Source organism: Hyla sarda, chromosome 3 (assembly GCF_029499605.1).
Source record: "Hyla sarda isolate aHylSar1 chromosome 3, aHylSar1.hap1, whole genome shotgun sequence".
Lineage (NCBI taxonomy): Eukaryota > Metazoa > Chordata > Amphibia > Anura > Hylidae > Hyla > Hyla sarda.
In genome coordinates, this window is record NC_079191.1 from 112,294,471 (window position 1) to 112,313,696 (window position 19,226).

A 19,226-nucleotide genomic window follows, 5' to 3' on the forward strand; every position below is an offset into this window, starting at 1 on the left:
CTTATCCCCTATCCTTTGGATAGGGGATAAGTTCACTAGGGGCAGAGTACCCCTATAACATTTAAGCACCATTCCTTTCATTCCTGAGTCTTCTGTGCTGGAGACAAGCCACGTAGTACCATGGCAGATCTAACTAGCAGACACAAAATAAATATATCAAATAGGAACCTGGCAGCTTGTGGTGAAAATCATAGGTTAAAAGGTGGGAAAATAAAAAATGAGATTTTTCCATTTTCATGAGCAGCCTATGAAGCCAACATAACCATTATTTCATGATATCCTCTTTAAACAATAGGACATTCTCCTCCTCCTTTCAGCAGGATATGGAAAAGTCTGTTGCATGTGTTTATGGCCTTCAGGACCGCTTTACTGAAACTGCTCATTGTTTCGAGGTTTCCTGACCATTTCATTTCCGATAAAAAAGTAGCAGGTGCAATACCTGACCGCTAGAACAGCTCGAACGTGATGCTGAATCTGTGCCTCTGGATTTCCAAAATGACATTTTTTATACACTGCTAAACTATCCCATTTTAAAATGAGATTCATCTACTAAAACCGCTTATACCTTTTAGTAAATAGGCAAGGTATTCTCATATTAGAAATTATATAAAAAAACTAGTATGATATATAGTGGCATTAAAGGTGTTCTCCGGTGGAATAAAAATGTTTTTAAATCAACTGGTGCCTAAAAGTTAAACAGATTTGTAAATGACTTCAATATAACAATCTTAACCCTTCCAGTACTTATCAGCTGCTGTATGCTACACAGGAAGTTGCATAGTTCTTTTTTGTCTGACCACAGTGCTCTCTGCTATTCTCTCTGGGCAAATAGCGGGAGAAAAAATACAGCTTGCGCCGTCTTTTTCTCCCACTGAAAAACAGCGGCGCATTGACTATTAATGGGGTCCATCGGGACCCGCTGTTGCCCGTTGCACCCCCTCAAAATGAAGGCCGTCAAACTCGAAAAAAAAAAGAGTTTAATGCCCGTTCTTGATGGGGTGGAACGACAGTGTGAAAGAAGCGGTGGAACGGCAGGGTGAAAGAAGCCTAAGAGTACAATGCTACATTGACACATTGCCGGGCCCTTGGTGCCTCGCTGTTGTTTTTTACTACCATCTCCAGTACAACAACTAGGCTTGTAATGTGCAATGTTGTAATGATGCCACAGGCCAGAAGCATTCTTTGATTTGTCTTCCATAGATCATCACCAGACAGACTATTCGGAGCTGAAGCCTAGCATTACTCACTTTTATAATGTTCCAGAGTGGAATGTGTAATGAGATCACCCACCAATGTTAGGACCAATGGATATAAACAACTGAAGTGAAGAAGTGCACTAAAATATGACTTCTATAACCTGCGACTCCCCAGACCTCACATTACTGCTGTTTACTACGGACTCCTTTTCTCGTCCTCCATCTGTATTCTTCACTTCTACTCTGCAGGACCACTTCAGAAGACGTGAAACTCAATCTTGTATTCCACCATTCTGATATAACAAAGCCACAGTACAGTCACACTGAGTCATCATTGTTATCAAGAATTAACTTCACGTAATGTCTTACAGATGAGCTTTGGAATAAACAGAGTTTTTGAAAAGTCATTGCGAACAGCTTGCAGTAGAAGGAAGAAAACAAATAGGAAGAAAGCAGGTTCTGTGGCTTTGGGTAAACTCTCTGAAGATTACGTGACCTCTCCCCTGAGGTTTGTATTTGCTCACAGTCATGTTAGGATGTGGTATTGCTTAGTCACATTCATATTATTTTGATTTAAAAAAAAATAAAAAATGTTTATAAGTACTATTGTATACTCCAACAATGCCAAGATCTAGTGCAAGCCAGGGGAGCAGACTGTACAAGGCACACTACATTTTCCATGTTATAAATAAGTTCTTCAGCTACAGACACACATGTTCCCCATTAAATGTAGAGATCCGGGCTCAATGGCTGGATGCTTAGAGCTCAGAGCCAGGAGATGGCAGACCTTCAAAAGAAAGCTATGTTTCAATTCCAAGACTAGGAAGAAAATCAGGAGGATAAAGACATAGGTGTAGACTGCCATTTCTTTCAAGATGGAACAGTTCAAAGTGGGTTCTGGGGTGCTGGCCAAGAAATTAGTTTAACTCACTCTGCGTTTTTCATTATTTTCTTGAAAAGTCTATGAGGATGTTGGCAACGCTTGCTTTGGCTCTAATGCAATTGGAAATTTATGTATAGTTAAGTATGTGACATCTGACTGGAAACCTATAAACAAATGCAGGCCATGGACTTATTAAACTACTTTCCATAACAGTCCAAGGCCAGAAGACACATCAACCAACTCAAGAATTGGGAGTTACTTTCAGTGCATATTGGATTATAGCAATATGCAGTACTTCATGTAGTCACATGATGTGTATAGGTGTTTCTAGATACATCAATAGCATCAGGTCACTTATAGTGGAGATACTGAATATAACTGATGACCAGAGGGGCTCTATATAACACGCAAAATTTCCTTGGTCCCCTTTACATTACTAAGAATTTCTGAATGGAATATGTCTAACGCACTGGTTAGTTCGATATGTAGGAACCAAAAAAATGGAACAGGAGGAGACGCCATTACTAAAGGTAGAACAGCTATATTGGCATAGTAGTTGAAATACTACTCACCTTGTAATGTATGGTGCTGTGGGAAGAGCACCGGGAAGAGCACCGACAATAGTGGTGTGTCAGCAGGATCACAGATTCAGCCCGACGTCCAGCCACTGCTAGGGTAAGCTTGGCGTTGTGGCAGAAAATCCAAGGAGACCCTCGGTGGAACTTCCACGTGTGGGAAGATCTCTGGGAGCCAAGAAAGAAAAACGCCTTTCAAGAACCCACCATTCTCTTTGTTAGGTTCGACCTGACGAAGAGAACAGTCGGTTCTCGAAATGCGTTGTCCGTCAGACCTAAGAGGACGGTTGGTTCTCAAAATGCGTTGTCCATCAGAATAATACCATATTTTTTTTATTTTATTTCATAGTTCAGTCCATTCTTTCGGTTAAACCCATTTATCAGTTATAAGAGTGCCTGCAATAGATGTCCATTTTTCCTGTCTTGGAACCAGGAGGTCTTCCCACACGTGGAGGTTCCACTGAGGGATTAACACACTAAAACACACATTAAACAGCACTAGTTGTCATTAAGGTAACTTTATTATATATGTTACCAATATGATCAGTTATGTGTTTTATGTTTAAGTTAAACCTGCGAATAGACCTCAGAAGAAACTCAACTAACCCTTATGTAACGTATGCGCCTCATGCAAAGTTCATAAGTTCATGAAAGTAAATTAAAGTCCTTTTAAGACGCGCCAACGGGCTACTGATAACTAGCGGCCATCACACTGGAGTTTTCTCGTTCATCGGCTGATCACTGATATTTTTACAAAGGCCAATTATCAGACATAAGTGTTCCTAGAAACCCTTAATCAGACAATAACTGGCCCTTATAAAAATGACTTTAATACTCACCAGTAGTAGACTATACTATGAGAAGAACAAGGAAGTCCAGCACAGAGGTGTGCAAACAATGTAGAAAAACGTTATTCTTTAAAAACCGGAAAGGTACAGGAACAGTGTGCCTTTTAAGTGCAGATGTGCACTCTTAGTCGTACATAAGAGAAATGGTGGACAAGTCACTCTTAAATAGGAGGAAACGTGAATTTCACAGGTGCAAATTCTTCGTTGTCTCAATGGCATAAAATCTATATTTTAGAAAAGTAGACATTTTATACTATAGATTTTATGCCCTTGAGACAATGAAGAATTTAATACCATTGGCATTTTGACTTTACCACTTTTCTATGAATATGCACCATAGTTGTGTGTTTTTGATAATATATATTTTTTATTATTATGTAATGTGATTTTTTTATTATCATGTAATCTTATATTGGAATGTGGATGTAAGGGGATTAGGTATGGGTTTTTCGAGAGCATTGTTTGCACCTGTTAAACTCACATATTTCCTCCTATTTAAGAGTTGCTTGTCCACTATTTTCTCTTATGTATGACTAAGAGTGCACATCAACACTTGAAACGTTGCTTTACCATTCCCGCTTTTAAAGAATAAAGTTTTTCTACATTGTTTGCACACCTCTGCGCTGGATTTCCTTGTTCTTAATATATATATATATATATATATATATATATATATATGTATATGATCTGCTGTGCCACCACCCACTGGCACGGGCTGCAGTCGGGTTCACATGGTGAGCTGGAGTGAACTGATCTTTTGTATATACTATACTATAAGGTCACATGGGCCCTAATAATGCTTTTGTTACTATGAGGCACTGTTCACACTGCTGCCATGACTTCTGTCGTAATGGGAACCATGCTGGTAGTGCTGTATCTATGAATTGACGGAAACCAAGGTGCCCAATGCATCCCATTCACAGGAAAAATAGTGCAGTATGCAGCATTATTCTTCCCATCAGATCTGATGGAACTACCAACAGAGCCTCCTAATGCTGGCAGTGTGTACAGAGTCTTATTTTTTGTTGCTGTGAAACACAATTGTTGCCAAAAAAAATTACCTTAAGTAAGTTGTATATGCCTATCCTGTCCTTAAAACCCAGCTGCCAGCTTTGCTAGGACCAATCTCTCGCTTTCAATATGGTGAAAACTCCTTTTAAAAAAACAATGATTATTTCTAATTGTCAGAAATGCTTATGTCACAAATGTGAGTAAGTCAGTAGTAAGCATTGGGGCACAAAATCACACGTATAAGCATAATCATATAAATATACTAGGATAAGGACTAATATCAATATCTATTATTCACAATATGTATCAGCTTTATAGGCTATGTCAGGGAAACATACCAAGGTTGGGTTGGGACATTGCCAGTGATCTTTGACTTATTGGGGTAGAAGTGGTAACCGGATGGTGGTTCATATGAGACATTTGCTGTGTCATTGTCTTGCGGGGATCTTGCCATGTTGTAATTTTCTCCACGTGACTGTAATGAAATAGAAATAAAGTTATGATGGTAATAGCAAACAAGTAAATAGCTGAAGAAACAAGGCAAGAACAAGCCCCGACAATATATTCAGATGACAAAACAATAATTTAAAGCTGGAATAACGTGTTAAAACATTTTGCACATTGCAATGTGTGCATTTCGCTCCAATATTAATGAATAACATGGATATGTGTGTGCACATATATATGGGGTTCTTCAGGAAGCTTCTTGCTATTTGGTATTTCATATTTAATTATGTGAACAAATATTGGGATAGTCATCCAGAGACAAAGCTACCAGTCTAATAATCAGTAATTAATTATTTACTGTAAAGCGATAAATGCTACTTGTAAGGAGGAAGCATATTCCTATGAAAATCAACAACCTTACATATACCAAGTTGTACATTGTCAATATCTATTGTATATACAAATACATAATGTAAGTTCAATACTCATTGTTAGCATTTAAGGGAAAACCTCTTTAAAATGAGAGACATTGAGTCGATGACTACCATAGCCCCAGATCCCGGATCCCTGGAAAATAGATGATTTTGGCACAGGAAGCGAGACGAAACAGTAGCTGCTGGGAAAATGTAGTATTATATCACAGCTATACTGATGGTAGCCCGAGTCCACCACTTGCTTGTTAGCAGCTCCCCACTCTGAATAGTAGAGAGAGGTCCCTAGGATGTCCCAAATAGACAATTTCTACTAATAAAAATAAAACTTGAATCACTAGTGAAAGGTAATTTATACCTACCGTATATACTCGCCCCAAAAACCCAGGAAAAGTTATTGACTCGACTATAAGCCTAGGGTGGGAAATACATCATCCCCCCATGTCATCATCCCCCCTGTCATCATCCAGACCCCCATCATTAACACCCTCATCATCATCACCCTGTCATCATCCCCCCTTCATCATCACCGCATGTCATCATCCCCCCTTCATCATTACCCTGTCATCATCCCACCCCCCTCTTCATCATCCCCACCTGTCATCTTCCCACCCACCCCCCCTTCATCATCACCGCCTGTCAACAGTGGTCTTCAACCTGCGGACCTCCAGATGTTTCAAAACTACAACTCCCAGCATGCCCGGACAGCCATCAGCTGTCCGGGCATGCTGGGAGTTGAAGTTTTGAAACATCTGGAGGTCCGCAGGTTGAAGACCACTGCGGCCTTCGTCATCATCCAGACTTCGGGCCCGGCCCTGGAATAGTGACGTTGCCTTGACAATGACGCACAGGGACCTTCATGCGCAACGTCCCTGTGCGTCGTCGTCAAGGCAACATCACTCCCCACCGGACGGTCCCTGCAGCACAGATGGCCCGGACCAGCTCACCCTTCCTTCCCGCCGAGCGGAGGCGAGTACAAAACTAAAGGGGGGAGAGGGGGTCTGGATGATGACGAAGGCCGCAGTGGTCTTCAACCTACGGACCTCCAGATGTTTCAAAACTACAACTCCGGGCATGCTGGGAGTTGTAGTTTTGAAACATCTGGAGGTCCGCAGGTTGAAGACCACTGAGGGCGGAGAGTTCACTCGAGTATAAGCCGAGGGGGGGTGTTTTCAGCACGAAAAATTGGCTTATACTCGAGTATATACGGTATTTGAATTTCAGGTCTAACCTTTAGGGAAAAAATATTTTAGAAAAATTATTAAAACCTAATGTGCAAAGTTGACAAATACGGACATGAGTTGGAGTTACATTTTTATAAATCAAGAGATTTTAAATTGATTATTTTCTGGATTTCCTAGCTATAATTTAAGATATTTAGACGTTAGATGAATGTCATTCACATATCTATCAGTTCAATGCGTCGGAGCAAACTTTTCTCATTTGCGGAGCAGCAGCTTTTATTTAATGACAAATCTCTATAGACAGCCCCAGGAAACAGAAAGCAATGCAGACACTAAAGTCTGAGGCTTTTGTTATGCAAACATGTTGCAATTAAATATAACAGTAGCTTAGAGTCAGACACCCAAAGTGATGGCCACTGGTGCCAAGATAGGGTCTTTGTCACTTGGAGAATAGAGACAATCTGATGACTCAGTCACTTCAAAGCACGACCACCCTCTGGGTAAGTCAGGGTAGGATATGTTACAAAACTCAAACTTGTGAAGGTTTGACTCATTTATTGCATTTTACTGACTGACAGCTTGCAATGTGCCAGAATCCTGCCGAGACACCCACTCCATCCATCAGAAGCACAGGCAGGAGTTGGGAAATCTATTGACATTGCAGTTGAGTAAGCGATGTGTCACTCCGTGGAACACCAGAAATAATGACAGGATTGTATACCGCGCCATTTCCCTTTCTGAGATGTGTGCAGTCGTACGGCTTTAGAAGAAAACTATTACAGCCCATAATAATAAACTATACAGAGATGGATTCTCTAACGTGAGATCGTTCATGATGTCCTGTACACTCTGACAAAGTACAAAGCTTTATAGTTACACTCTATTATTAAGACAAGATCTCATAAAAATGAATGAGAAAATCTTCTCCTATATATAGAAAAATCTGATTAATATGGCAGGAAGAGATAAGGAACATTGAGGTGCAACAAGGCTCCTTGTGCTTTCTTTGGCTTTAAAAGAAGCTTATTATAACTGTGATGTATAGACCATGGTAATCTAAAACAGACTGATTTCTACAGAGGCATTGCATGACAACCCCATATAAAAGACAGCTGCTGTTAGGTCATGTAGTCATGGATGTACAATGTGGCAGGCCTTATAGTAAAACAAAAACAGGGCTCCTCCTGGCACGGGCCCCTTGCTACATGAGCCAATGTGTCAAGGGCAGATTAGCTGAACCATACTCTCCTTTACACCCCAGATATGAACTGGAACATTACTACACTTCTTTGTCACTATCCTGAGATCATTAATACTATGGGGCTGCACAATACAGAATATTCTGTAAGAGGTAGACGTGGAGGCCACACAGATGCCAACTGCAGAATCTGAATTAGTCCAGGCCTCTCAATCCCCAAGGTCCATAGCAGTAGGATGTACTGTGGTGTGTGTATCTCTAGTAACCAGTTTGACTTGAAGTCAAGTAATGCTATTGCCTACCTCACTCTGCATTATTAATCAGATTTTTCTACTTAATTTAGGTGTTCTTGCATTCATTTGTAAATTATTGTGGAGTTATGATCTAGTAATGCCCTTATGGCAGTAGGTATGTCATTTTGTATCTCTAGTAACCAGTTTCACTTGAAGTCAAGTGATGCTATTTTTTTACATTCTTTAGGTGTTTTTGCATTAGTTTGTAAATTCTTGTGGAGTTATGGTCTAGTGACATCCCTATGGCAGTAGATATGTCATTGTGTATCTCTAGTAACCAGTTTAAAGGGGTACTTCGCTTCCCCATCGTTCAGAATTTTTTTTTCTAAAAGCTTGGAGCAGGCGGTGGGGGTCATGACGTCACAAGACCCCCCCCCCCCCATGATGTCACGCCACACTCCCTCTATGCGGGTCTAGACTTGCATTGAGGGGGCATGGTGTGACGTCACGACACCCGCCGCCGGCACCCAGCGTTCTCAATGAACGCTGGGTGTTGCACAAAGATTGCGGGGGTCCCAGCTACGGGACCTCCACAATCAGACATCTTATTCCCTATCCTTTGGATAGGTGATAAGATGTCTAGGGGTGGAATACCCCTTTAATCTGAAGTTAAGTGATGCTATTACCTACCTCTGCGTTATTTTTCAGATTTTTTTCACTAAATTCAGATGTGCTCTTGCATTATGCTTGTGGAGTTCTGGTTTAGTATATGCAGAAAATCTCCTATGTCAACATTTATGTCAGTTTAATTACTAATATCATTATTTGTCCAAAGTACACTGTCACCGTGAAAGTGTGCAAAGAGTTATAGTCAAGTTTCCCTATGCCTAATCAATGTCTTTGACAACACAGCTCAGTGGTGACTGTCTTCTGTGGAGGTGATAGGGCATGTTAAAGCCTGTTTATTTTGTGCTGAGCTTTGCAGGCCCATAAGCACACCTAGTCTAGCAGGAGGTTACCTAACAGGTAATAGCAAAGACTGACTGCAAATGTTAACCTGATGAAAAGACGGAAACTCTACCCAGCCTGCCCGCACCTCTAGGACATGGAGAAAAACCGGCTATTCTGCCATTGAGAATGAAAGATAATGAATCAGGCAGAAGGAAGTACAATAACAATACTAGTTCAGCCAAGTAAACTATTAACAAAAGAAAAACTGAGATTGCAATGAGATTCAGCATTGAACACGACAGCCATTAAAGGATAAACCTAGGTTTGTAAATAAAGAACCTGTTTATACTAAATGTGCAGAAAGTCGCAGGGTTCTCTGTAGACTCATAGGCAGAATATAGGCTGTAATGAAGGGAAACCAAAATTCTGCTGACTGACTCCAAGGGCAATAGCATTATACTTTCTCTGTCACTGCTATGCCTGCTATTTCCTACGTAAAATATATCTTGTACCTTGTTTGTCTTCTTTTCTTGTGTGCTACCCACATAAACAACCAATCAGAGACACAACATTACACATAACTGAACACCTCACATAAGTAAAACAGGAAAGGAAATCAGATGACAATACTACTATGCCACATAGAGCATGGGTCGGGGTGCTTTTGAGTGGCACGCGGGGCTGGCTCTGGTCGGAGAGGCGCTCACTCCGCTAATGGGGATCCAGGACACTTGTCCCGGATCCCCAGGCGAGCGAGTGTCGCTATAAGCTGTGTGCGCACACGCACACACAACTAAAGCCTCCTCTCAGTGTGAGCCGCAGGACCTGTGGCCTCACGTAGGGCAGGCGCCGATGACGTCACTCATCGGCGCTTGCACTGTAGCGGGAGAAGAACGCAGCCAGCCTGTGCTCCCCAGGGGATCGCTGCGTGGGAAATAGGTGAGTAAAAGTTTTTTTTTATATTCATCCTGGCATCAGCAGAGCAGGGGAGGGAAGGTGATGGGAGGGGGGAAGAGGGAAGTGCAAGTGGTGATGATAATGATGGTGGGGGTGCAGGTGATGATGATGGGGGGGTAGGGAAGTGCAAGTGATGATGATGATGAGGGGGTGAGTGAGGGTGATGATGATGGGGGGGGTGGGGAAGTGCAAGTGATGATGATGATGAGGGGGGGTGCAGCTGGTAATGATGATGATGAGGGGTGTGGAAAAGTGCAAGTGATGATGATGAAGCGGGGGTGCAGGTAATGATGATGAGGGGGTGGTGCAGTTGATAATGAGGGGGGTGGGGAAGTGCAAGTGATGATGATGAGGGGTGGGGTGCAGGTGATGATGATGATGAGGGGGTGGGGAAGTGCAAGTGATGATGATGAGGGGTGGGGGTGCAGGTGATGATGATGATGAGGGGGTGGGGAAGTGCAAGTGATGATGATGATGGGGGTTGCAGGTGATGATGAAGGGGGGGGGGGGGGGGGAAGTGCAAGTGATGATGAAGAGCCAGGGGTGCAGGATATGATGATGAGGGGGGAAGTGATGATGATGATGAGAGGGGGGAGTGCAAGTGATGATGATGATGGGGGGGCGGAAGTGCAAGTGATGATGATGATGGGGGGTGCAGGTGATGATGATGAGGGGGGAAGTGCAAGTGATGATGATGAGAGGGGGAAGTGCAAATGATGATGATGATGGGGGGTGCAGGCGATGATGATTATGATGATAAGGGGGGGGTGGGGAAGTGCAAGTGATGATGATGAGGGGGGAAGTGCAAGTGATGATGATGATGAAAGGGGGAAGTGCAAATGATGATGATGATGGGGGGTGCAGGCGATGATGATTATGATGATGAGGGGGATGGGGAAGTGCAAGTGATGATGATGAGGGGGAAGTGCAAGTGATTATGATGATGATGAAGAAGGAAATGCAAGTGATGATGATGATGATGGGGAAGTGCAAGTGATGATGAGGGGTGAGGGGGGGGAAGTGCAAGTGATGATGAGGGGGGGGAGTGCAAGTGATGATGATGGGGGGGTGGAGAAGTGCAAGTGATGATGATGGGGGTGGGGAAGTGCAAGTGATGATGATGAGGGGGGGTGGGGAAGTGCAAGTGATGATAATGATGGGGGGGCAGGTGATGATGATGAGGGGGTGGGGAAGGGCAAGTGATGATGATGGTGAGGGGGGAGTGCAAGTTATGATGATGAGGGGGAGTGTAAGTGATGATGATGGGGGAAGTGAAGTGATGATGATGAGGGGCGGGGAAGTGAAGTGATGATGATGATGGGGGGAGTGTAAGTGATGATGATGGGGGGAGTGTGATGATGATGAGGGGGAGTGAAGTGATGATGATGGGGGGGAGTAAAGTGATGATGATGGGGGGGAGTGAAGTGATGATGATGGGGGGTGAGAGTGATGATGATGGGGTGGTGGTGCAAGTGATGGGGGGTGCAAGTGACAGGGATGGGGGGTGCCGGTGATGGGGATGCAGGTGATGGGGGAGGGGGTGCAGGTGACAGGGAGGGGGATGTTGATTTGGATGTGAAGGAGCACTGGCTACTTCCCTACCTTGCTTACTTATCTACTTACCTACCTGCATAACTACCTACTTATATCTAAGAAAAATCGTAGCTCACCAAAGTATAAAGTGCCGAATTCAGTGCAGTTCATTCCATTCCAAACAGTGTTACAGAGCAGGCAACATTTTGTCGCCTCTCATGCTTGACTAAAGCGAAGACAGGTCGCTGAAACGTAGCCTGCTCTGTAACACTTTTTGGAATGGAACGAACTCCACCGCATTCTGCACTTCAGGGGAGTGCACTGGAAAAATGCAGAGACTAAGATGTTTGTCCTGCAGATGCTGCAGTGATGGGTTTTGGCTGGAAGAAGTCGTCATGGTGGTCTGAGCCAGATGGAGAACAGTAGGAAAGAGGACGACGCTGACTGGAAAAAAGACATGAATTGTGAGCCAGTTAATGTAACTGTATGTATATTATTGCGCAACACGACTGGGTCCTAATCCTGTGGTCTGTATTATGGTGGGTGGTGATTCTGGAGTCTGTATTATGGTGGGGTCTGATTCTGGGGTCTGTACTATGGTGGCATCTGATTCTGAGGTCTGTATTATGGTGGGGACTGATTCTGGGGTCTGTACTATGGTGGCATCTGATTCTGAGGTCTGTATTATGGTGGGGACTGATTCTGAGGTCTGTATTATGGTGGGTGGTGATTCTGGGGTCTGTATTATGGTGGGGTATGATTCTGGGGTCTGTATTATAGTGGGGTCTGATTCTGGGGTCCGTATTATGGTGGGTGGGGATTCTGGGGTCTGTATTATGTGGGGACTGATTCTGGGGGGTCTGTATTGTGGTGAGGACTGATTCTGGGGTCTGTAGTATACAGGTCTAAGTTAAAATTGTTGTTCTCACTGTAAGGTCCTTACAGCGAGAACAATACAGTATATAGGGACAATTCTGAAAAAAAAAACCACTTTGTGACAAGCCACACCCTCACAAACCCCACCCACAGAATGCCACACTCACAACAAGCCACACCCATATTGATGGCACACCAAGCGACTTCGAAAAAAAATTTGGGCACAGCACTACCAAAAGGTTGCCTAACCCTGACACAGGGAAGTATAAAGCTCTGCTGAACTGGATTCAGCAGGAATTTTTGGTTTATATTCCATATAAATGCTCAAATAGTCACAAATTCTCCAGCAAACATTGCATACATGAATAGCACGTGTGGAAAAAAACAACTTTTTTTATTTTAAAATGGATCTTTTCACAAAAAAATTGGAAAAAGACTTGTAACCTCCCACCCCCAATTTCATAATTTACTCTGCTAAACTGCAAAAATTCAGAGCTTAGAGATCAGATTACAAGCTGCCCAGAGAAGTCTGTGGTGAGGAAAAGGGAAAAACGGGGAGATAGCTGCAGAATAAAGACCTTGCTGAAAGCTCTAGTAAGTATAGTATTATATATCAATCCAGTGCTTGTGTGTGCTGTATTGGAGACATTAAAGTAGCTAGTCTCTACCCACTAGATCAGGGATGCCCTAACAAATAAATATGGGGTCTGCAGAGGGGAAGGTTGGCAAAATATACCATATACAATGCTCAGAACAATAAATTCCGATAGACTAGTCAAAAGAACCATAAAACAGACACAGATTATGACAATGACTTTTTTTTTTCATGATAGGAATATTATTGTGCTTATTAAAGGAGTTTTCCCAGGCTTTGACATCAATATCCTATCCTTAGGATGCTGACACCTGGCACCCCTGCCAATCATCTCGGGCACATACACAATGAACGTGGCTGGCAGTCTATGGATTGTCCATTGTGTAGTGGTGGCGCAAGGTTACTGCAGCACAGCTCACATTGAAGTAAATGTTTTTTGCAATAAAACCTGCTCATGTCTTGTTACCAGCACCGAACAATATCACAGATACCGTAAAAACCGAGACTACAGAGATAAAATCTACTATTTTGTCACAGTTCTGTGTGCACCTCACACGACATACTAATTATATGGCATGGCCTCCTGCATGAACAAACCCGTAGTTTGTTATTTTTACGCTCTATTCTATATTTGTATATCTGGGACATAACATATCTTTCAACAGTTCATTCTGCATTAACACAACTGTGAGAGGCTCTACTGTTTCCAGCTGGAGTGTCAAGAAGAACCAGTAACTCTTCAATGGTGTCCTAGTTATACTGCTGTAAATAGAATAATAAAGCCGATTATGCTGAAACCTACAATCTAGTTTGTCTTTTATACAGAATATTCACAACTTGGGATGTATAGCACTACGGTTTACCTATTCAATACCGCATTTCTTTTTCTGGAGTCAACAGTGACACCAACAAAACCCAAGCAAAATAAGGATGAGTTTTAAGCAACATGAGCCGGATGGGTGGTTATAATCCTTTGTACCATTTATAGTCATCAAACATGGGCAGGGTTCTCCACCTCAAAGATGTCCATCTTAAGATTGGATGAACTATGGAGAAAGTTATAATCCAGATATGTAAGGAGGTCAAATGTTCCATCAGTCTGTAATAAGTTTTACATAAGAGGATCCATGTTTGTTTTTAGCAGCTATTACATCTATTTTTATAATGCATACATGCATTATTTATGTTATAAATGTACTGTGATGACTCGCTCTAGTAGACAGGTGCGGTTGTAGTTATAGAGGCAAGGAATCAGGATTTTGAAATCAAAGTTAAGTGTTTTATTCACACTTGGCAATAACAAAACAGTCTTAGTGCAGAAAAAGAAAACAACGTACACCTGCATTCCTTAGGTGTTGGTTCACACCAAAGTCCATACCATGCGGCAATAATAAAGTCTTTTCCAGGCCTCCAGGCAGGTTGCTCACCAGCTTTCAGACTAGAGCCAGAGCATGGAGGACTTCAGCTCACCACTCACACAGAGTAAGCTACAAACACACAATCCCCCCCAGCTGGTGGAGCAAGCTGCCTTTAAGGCCAACAAAAGGTGACCTGGATTGCGGAGAATGGCCCCCACCCAACACTTGGCCATCCCCAGTAAGAGCCGTCCCAGGTTAGCTTTGCAGCTATGCTACGACTGCAGTGTCAGTCTGCAAACTGCAGCGAAGACACTGGAAAATTACTCTTATTCCATCGAGGCCAGGAACCTCGGTGACACATACAGACAAACCACGATGGCCCCTTTCACCTTCTCACAGTACAGATTGCCTTTTAATATTACGCATCTTTTAGTGTATTCTACAATTTACCTAAAGGGAACTTGTCACCACTTTCATGCTACTTGAACCATAAGTCATCAGCTGTCACCACAACTTCTCCACGGCCCCACCAGCCTTGCTTAATAGATTTCTCCCAGTTTGGGTAAAGGAAGAGCTGTATCAATAAGGGCAAGTGGGGTGGGTAGAGGCCACCAAGAGCTACCGCAAGACTTGTGGTTCAGGCAGCATAAGTGATGACAGGCTTCCCCTCAAAGGGAAAGAGTAACCAGGAAGTCCTTTCAAAGCTGGTGCAGCTCAAACTCGCATTGTCTGTATATACAACTGAAGCTGTCAGGTAGGGTCTTCAAGTGCTTAGTCAGACACGGGCTTAGAGCAGTAATATGGACACCCAAATGAGTTCTCTAGGAATACATCCAGAAGGGGAGTCCTGCTGCTAAGACCCCTAGTGTTCATCTGTAAACTATTGGGGGGAAGGGGGGGGGATGAACTGACATCAAGTCTTTAATTGTCTTGCAGCGCCACCACATGGGAAATGATAAACTACACAATTCTCCTTTATAATAATGTGTCATTCATGTAGAGCAGTGTTTCCCAGCCAAGGTGCCTCCAGCTGTTGCAAAACTACAACTTTCAGCATGCTGGCAGTTGTAGTTTTGCAACAATTAGAGGAACTAGGGGCCCTGTCCTTTTTTACTTGGAAAACCTTGAATTTATTTATTTATTTTAAATTATATAGCGTCTTTGATCATCTTAATACCATAACAATAAAACCAGATCAAAGCTAAATTTCATCACTGCCTCAGCAGCCAATAAATAAATGACTGTAATGAGTAAATCTTTCAATTACGTAACCAAAATGAGAGCATTTCCTGAAACAGCATTTCCAGAAAGCAACCCTCTGATTTACAATTATTTATGACACGTACGGTACATTGTTCCACATCTATCCATGTACAGTACCGTAAAAAAAAAAAATCAAGAGCCTCCAAAGACACAACTCTCCCTCAGAGGTGTACTGTGTGCCATTGGTAAATACATGTGTATTCAAGGCTGGACTGGGGATAGGGCTTTCTGACTTCCTGCTAACACAACACTTCCCTTCATCCAGCGCCGCTTCAAATGGACTGAAGTCAATAAGAAGTCTGTTTTGCAGCATGCCATCCAGTTTGAGGTGGCCTTTGAAGAAAATTGGCAACAAGTTAAAATTACTGGTTGAGTAAAAGCCTAATAACCGTACCGATGTAGGGTGATTCATAGATCAGTCAGAGAATTAACAGAAAATTGCTGATTTGAGCATGATATAGCTTCTGCACACGAGAGCTATTTAAGGCAGGGACACACATAGCGCATCCGCAGCGTTTTTCAAGCTGCGGATGCACCGACTCCAGTCACTAGAGCGAGGACCTTGCTCTAGTGACTGGTGTGGGCGCATCCACTATGTGAAATACGATGTGGACGTGCAATGTGTGACCCTAGCCTTAAGAGGATTCCTCACTGATATTTATGTGGATGTGGACAACAGGTTTATATTCTTATGCATATCTTTCCTCCTAAAGATGCTCCATACATCTTTCCAACCCATGCTGATTTTTACCAAAAGTGGTTTCACATTGGGTCCTATCATAAGAACGACAAATATCTCCAGGATAAGTTTATCTTGTCCGGGAGATATTAGGCCAGGAATCTGCCGGTACCTAAACTCAAGATACAGTAAAGTACTATTACTGGCGTTCAACTCATTTGTAGGTCTTCTTGGTGATATGTGACTGTGAACACTTTCTTGCTATCAGCCTTGTTCTCGAATAAGTCTTTGAGCTTGTTTATTGACCTAGCAATTTAGTGTCTGGACGGTTGGTTGTGGTCTGGCCTGTCTTGCTATTTTGGTAACCTATGACCTCTATGGACATTGAGTAGGCCTCTAACTTTCTAGCGACAGAGTTTTCTATCTATGACTCAATGTAAACGTTGCTTATAAAGTGTTATGAAATCCGTTAGGTTGAAGAGTAGGTAGGAGCTTCTCCTTGGGGGAAAAAAAGTTGTTACACCCAGTGACTCATTTAAAAGTATGTACAAAAAATAAATGTACTAGAAATGGTCAGTTTTGACGTAGTTAGCCATATACTATAGAATACTGTATTTCTAGCATAGTGGATCAGAGGTTCTTATGGATGCTTTGCAATACTGGGGCCAAGAGTTTAAATCTGACTATGGCAACAATGAGTACGGTATATTAACAATAAATGGGAACCATAAATAGAAGAGTATAAGGGCTCTGATATTGGTGATAGGCTTATACATTCTAAACATTCTAAACATCTTCAACTCATACTCAAATGGTGCTGCATTGGAGTAAACATGAGCAGGGTACTTCACAGCCCCAAAATCTTTAAAGGGGTACTCCCGTGGAAAACTTTTTTTTTTTTTTAAATCAACTGGTGCCAGAAAGTTAAACAGATTTGTAAATTAAAAAATGCAAATGTGTGTGCAGCTCACAAACCAAAAATCCGAGGATATATCTGGTTATATGCCGAAACCCAACGGCCAGAGGTAAAATATGTAGGAAAAAATTGTATAACCAATCCTTCAAGGATTTTACCCCAAAAAGGTACACAATGATATTTAAATCAAATATCATAGGAATACTTAAATTATGATTAATTATTTTTATTATTAAACATTAATAAAACAATAAAATAACAATAATAATATCCTGGCACAGATATATAAAAAAAAAGGTGAGAATCCACTGGGCCCTAGTGGTATTAATCACCAAAAACTTTGTATTAAGGCAACCATATGGTATATGATAGAGATTGCTGTATATCCCAGTCTGGAAAAAGTATGTTCAAAAGTCCTCTTCAATATGGCTAGTAAAAAAGAGCTTTTGCATTGGATATTGTAGCAAGTATAAGATGTTATGATAAATAATGTAACACGGATATTGTTACTTGTTGCAGTCTTTGAACTGTAATAGTCTTTTAGATGAGCCGTATAGAACACTGCTGGTACAATATATCTCACCCGCTCCTGGTAGATGTTGTCCTCTCCGCTCACCACATGCCGGCAGCGCTGGCACTGTTATTTTATTGTTTTATTAATGTTTAATAATATAAATAATTAATCATAATTGAAGTATTCCTATAATATTTGATTTAAATATCATTGTGTACCTTTTTGGGGTAAAATCCTTGAAGGATTGGTTATACAATTTTTTCCTACAGATTTGTAAATTACTTCTATTAAAAAATCTTAATCCTTCAAGTACTTTTTAGGGGCTATATACTATAGAGGAAATGCTTTACTTTTTAGATTTCTCTGATGTCATGACCACAGTGCTCTCTGCTGACCTCTGCTGTCCATTTTAGGAACTGTCCAGAGCAGGAGAAAATCCCCATAGCAAATATATGCTGTTCTGGACAGTTCCTAAAATGGACAGCAGAGGTCAGCAGAGAGCACTGTGGTCATGACATCAGAGAAATCTAAAAAGTAAAGCATTTCCTCTGTAGTATATAGCCCCTATAAAGTACTGGAAGGATTAAGATTTTTTAATAGAAGTCATTTACAAATCTGTTCAACTTTCTGGCTCCAGTTGATTTAAAAAAAATAAAGAGTACCCCTTTAAGGGAGTGCCTAAATATGATGTGTTATTTAAGGCACTGATCTAATTATAGGGGCAGAGGGAACATTTGGTATGGGTACAGACACAATCTATGCACCCCCTATAGCTACTCTCCTATGCTGGGTTCTTTCACACTGCAGTGTGATGTCCGTCGGGGAAGCCGGGGAGAATATCGAGAGGAAAAATACATCATGCAATATTTTTTCTCCCATTACTTCCTTCAAAAAACAACAGCGCCCGACAGACCCCATATTAGTAAATGGAATCTGCCGGGACCTGTTGTTTCCTGTTGTGCCCCATCAAGAAGAACGTCCATTAAGGCACAAAAAAAAAAAAAAAAAAAAAAAGGTGGCTGATGGACGTTCTCCGCTGGGGCACAACATCAGTGTGAAAGGGGCCTTATTTGTATTTTTTTTTACTAGTGGTGTTTTTAAGAGATATGATTGGCTTTATAAAATATTTACATAGTTAATGTAGTTTATGTAGTTTTTATGTATTTACATATCACCATATATCAGGACCTAAATATATATCCATGTTTAAAATTTCAGTGTAGTATTCACATCAGATGTGCTCGCACCATAAAAACTCAAGACTGTCTTGCAACATTTGTCTGTGTTCCTTCAGAATATAACACTCCATGCTTCTGTTGAAGTGTGATTTTAGGATGAAGAACCCCAGAGTAACCTCCATACAGTGCGGCTTGTCCTGCCATGGAGGTGAGGATTCCAGCAGGGCTGCTTGTTTGTGTCTATTCTTAGACTGCTCTTAAAATACATTGTTGGCACACTTTATGAACTTCTTCCTTCGTCACACATTTACAGCTGTTGCAAAGCACTATGGGTGGCTCCTGACTGTACCCTTGAAAACAACTGGAGGGAACCTTGCACCAGTCTCTAAGTGCAGCTGTC

General features: G+C 41.9%; 1 protein-coding gene across 2 annotated transcripts in view; it reads right to left on the reverse strand.

Moving 5' to 3' along the window:
* The window catches only part of WWTR1 (WW domain containing transcription regulator 1), a 99,993-nt gene that overhangs the window by 35,730 nt on the left and 45,037 nt on the right, over positions 1-19,226 (reverse strand). For both annotated transcript variants that reach the window (XM_056564865.1, XM_056564866.1), the window contains exon 2: positions 4,852-4,988. In XM_056564865.1, coding sequence (XP_056420840.1) covers positions 4,852-4,988 — 137 coding nt within the window. The remainder of the gene's footprint in view (positions 1-4,851; positions 4,989-19,226) is intronic.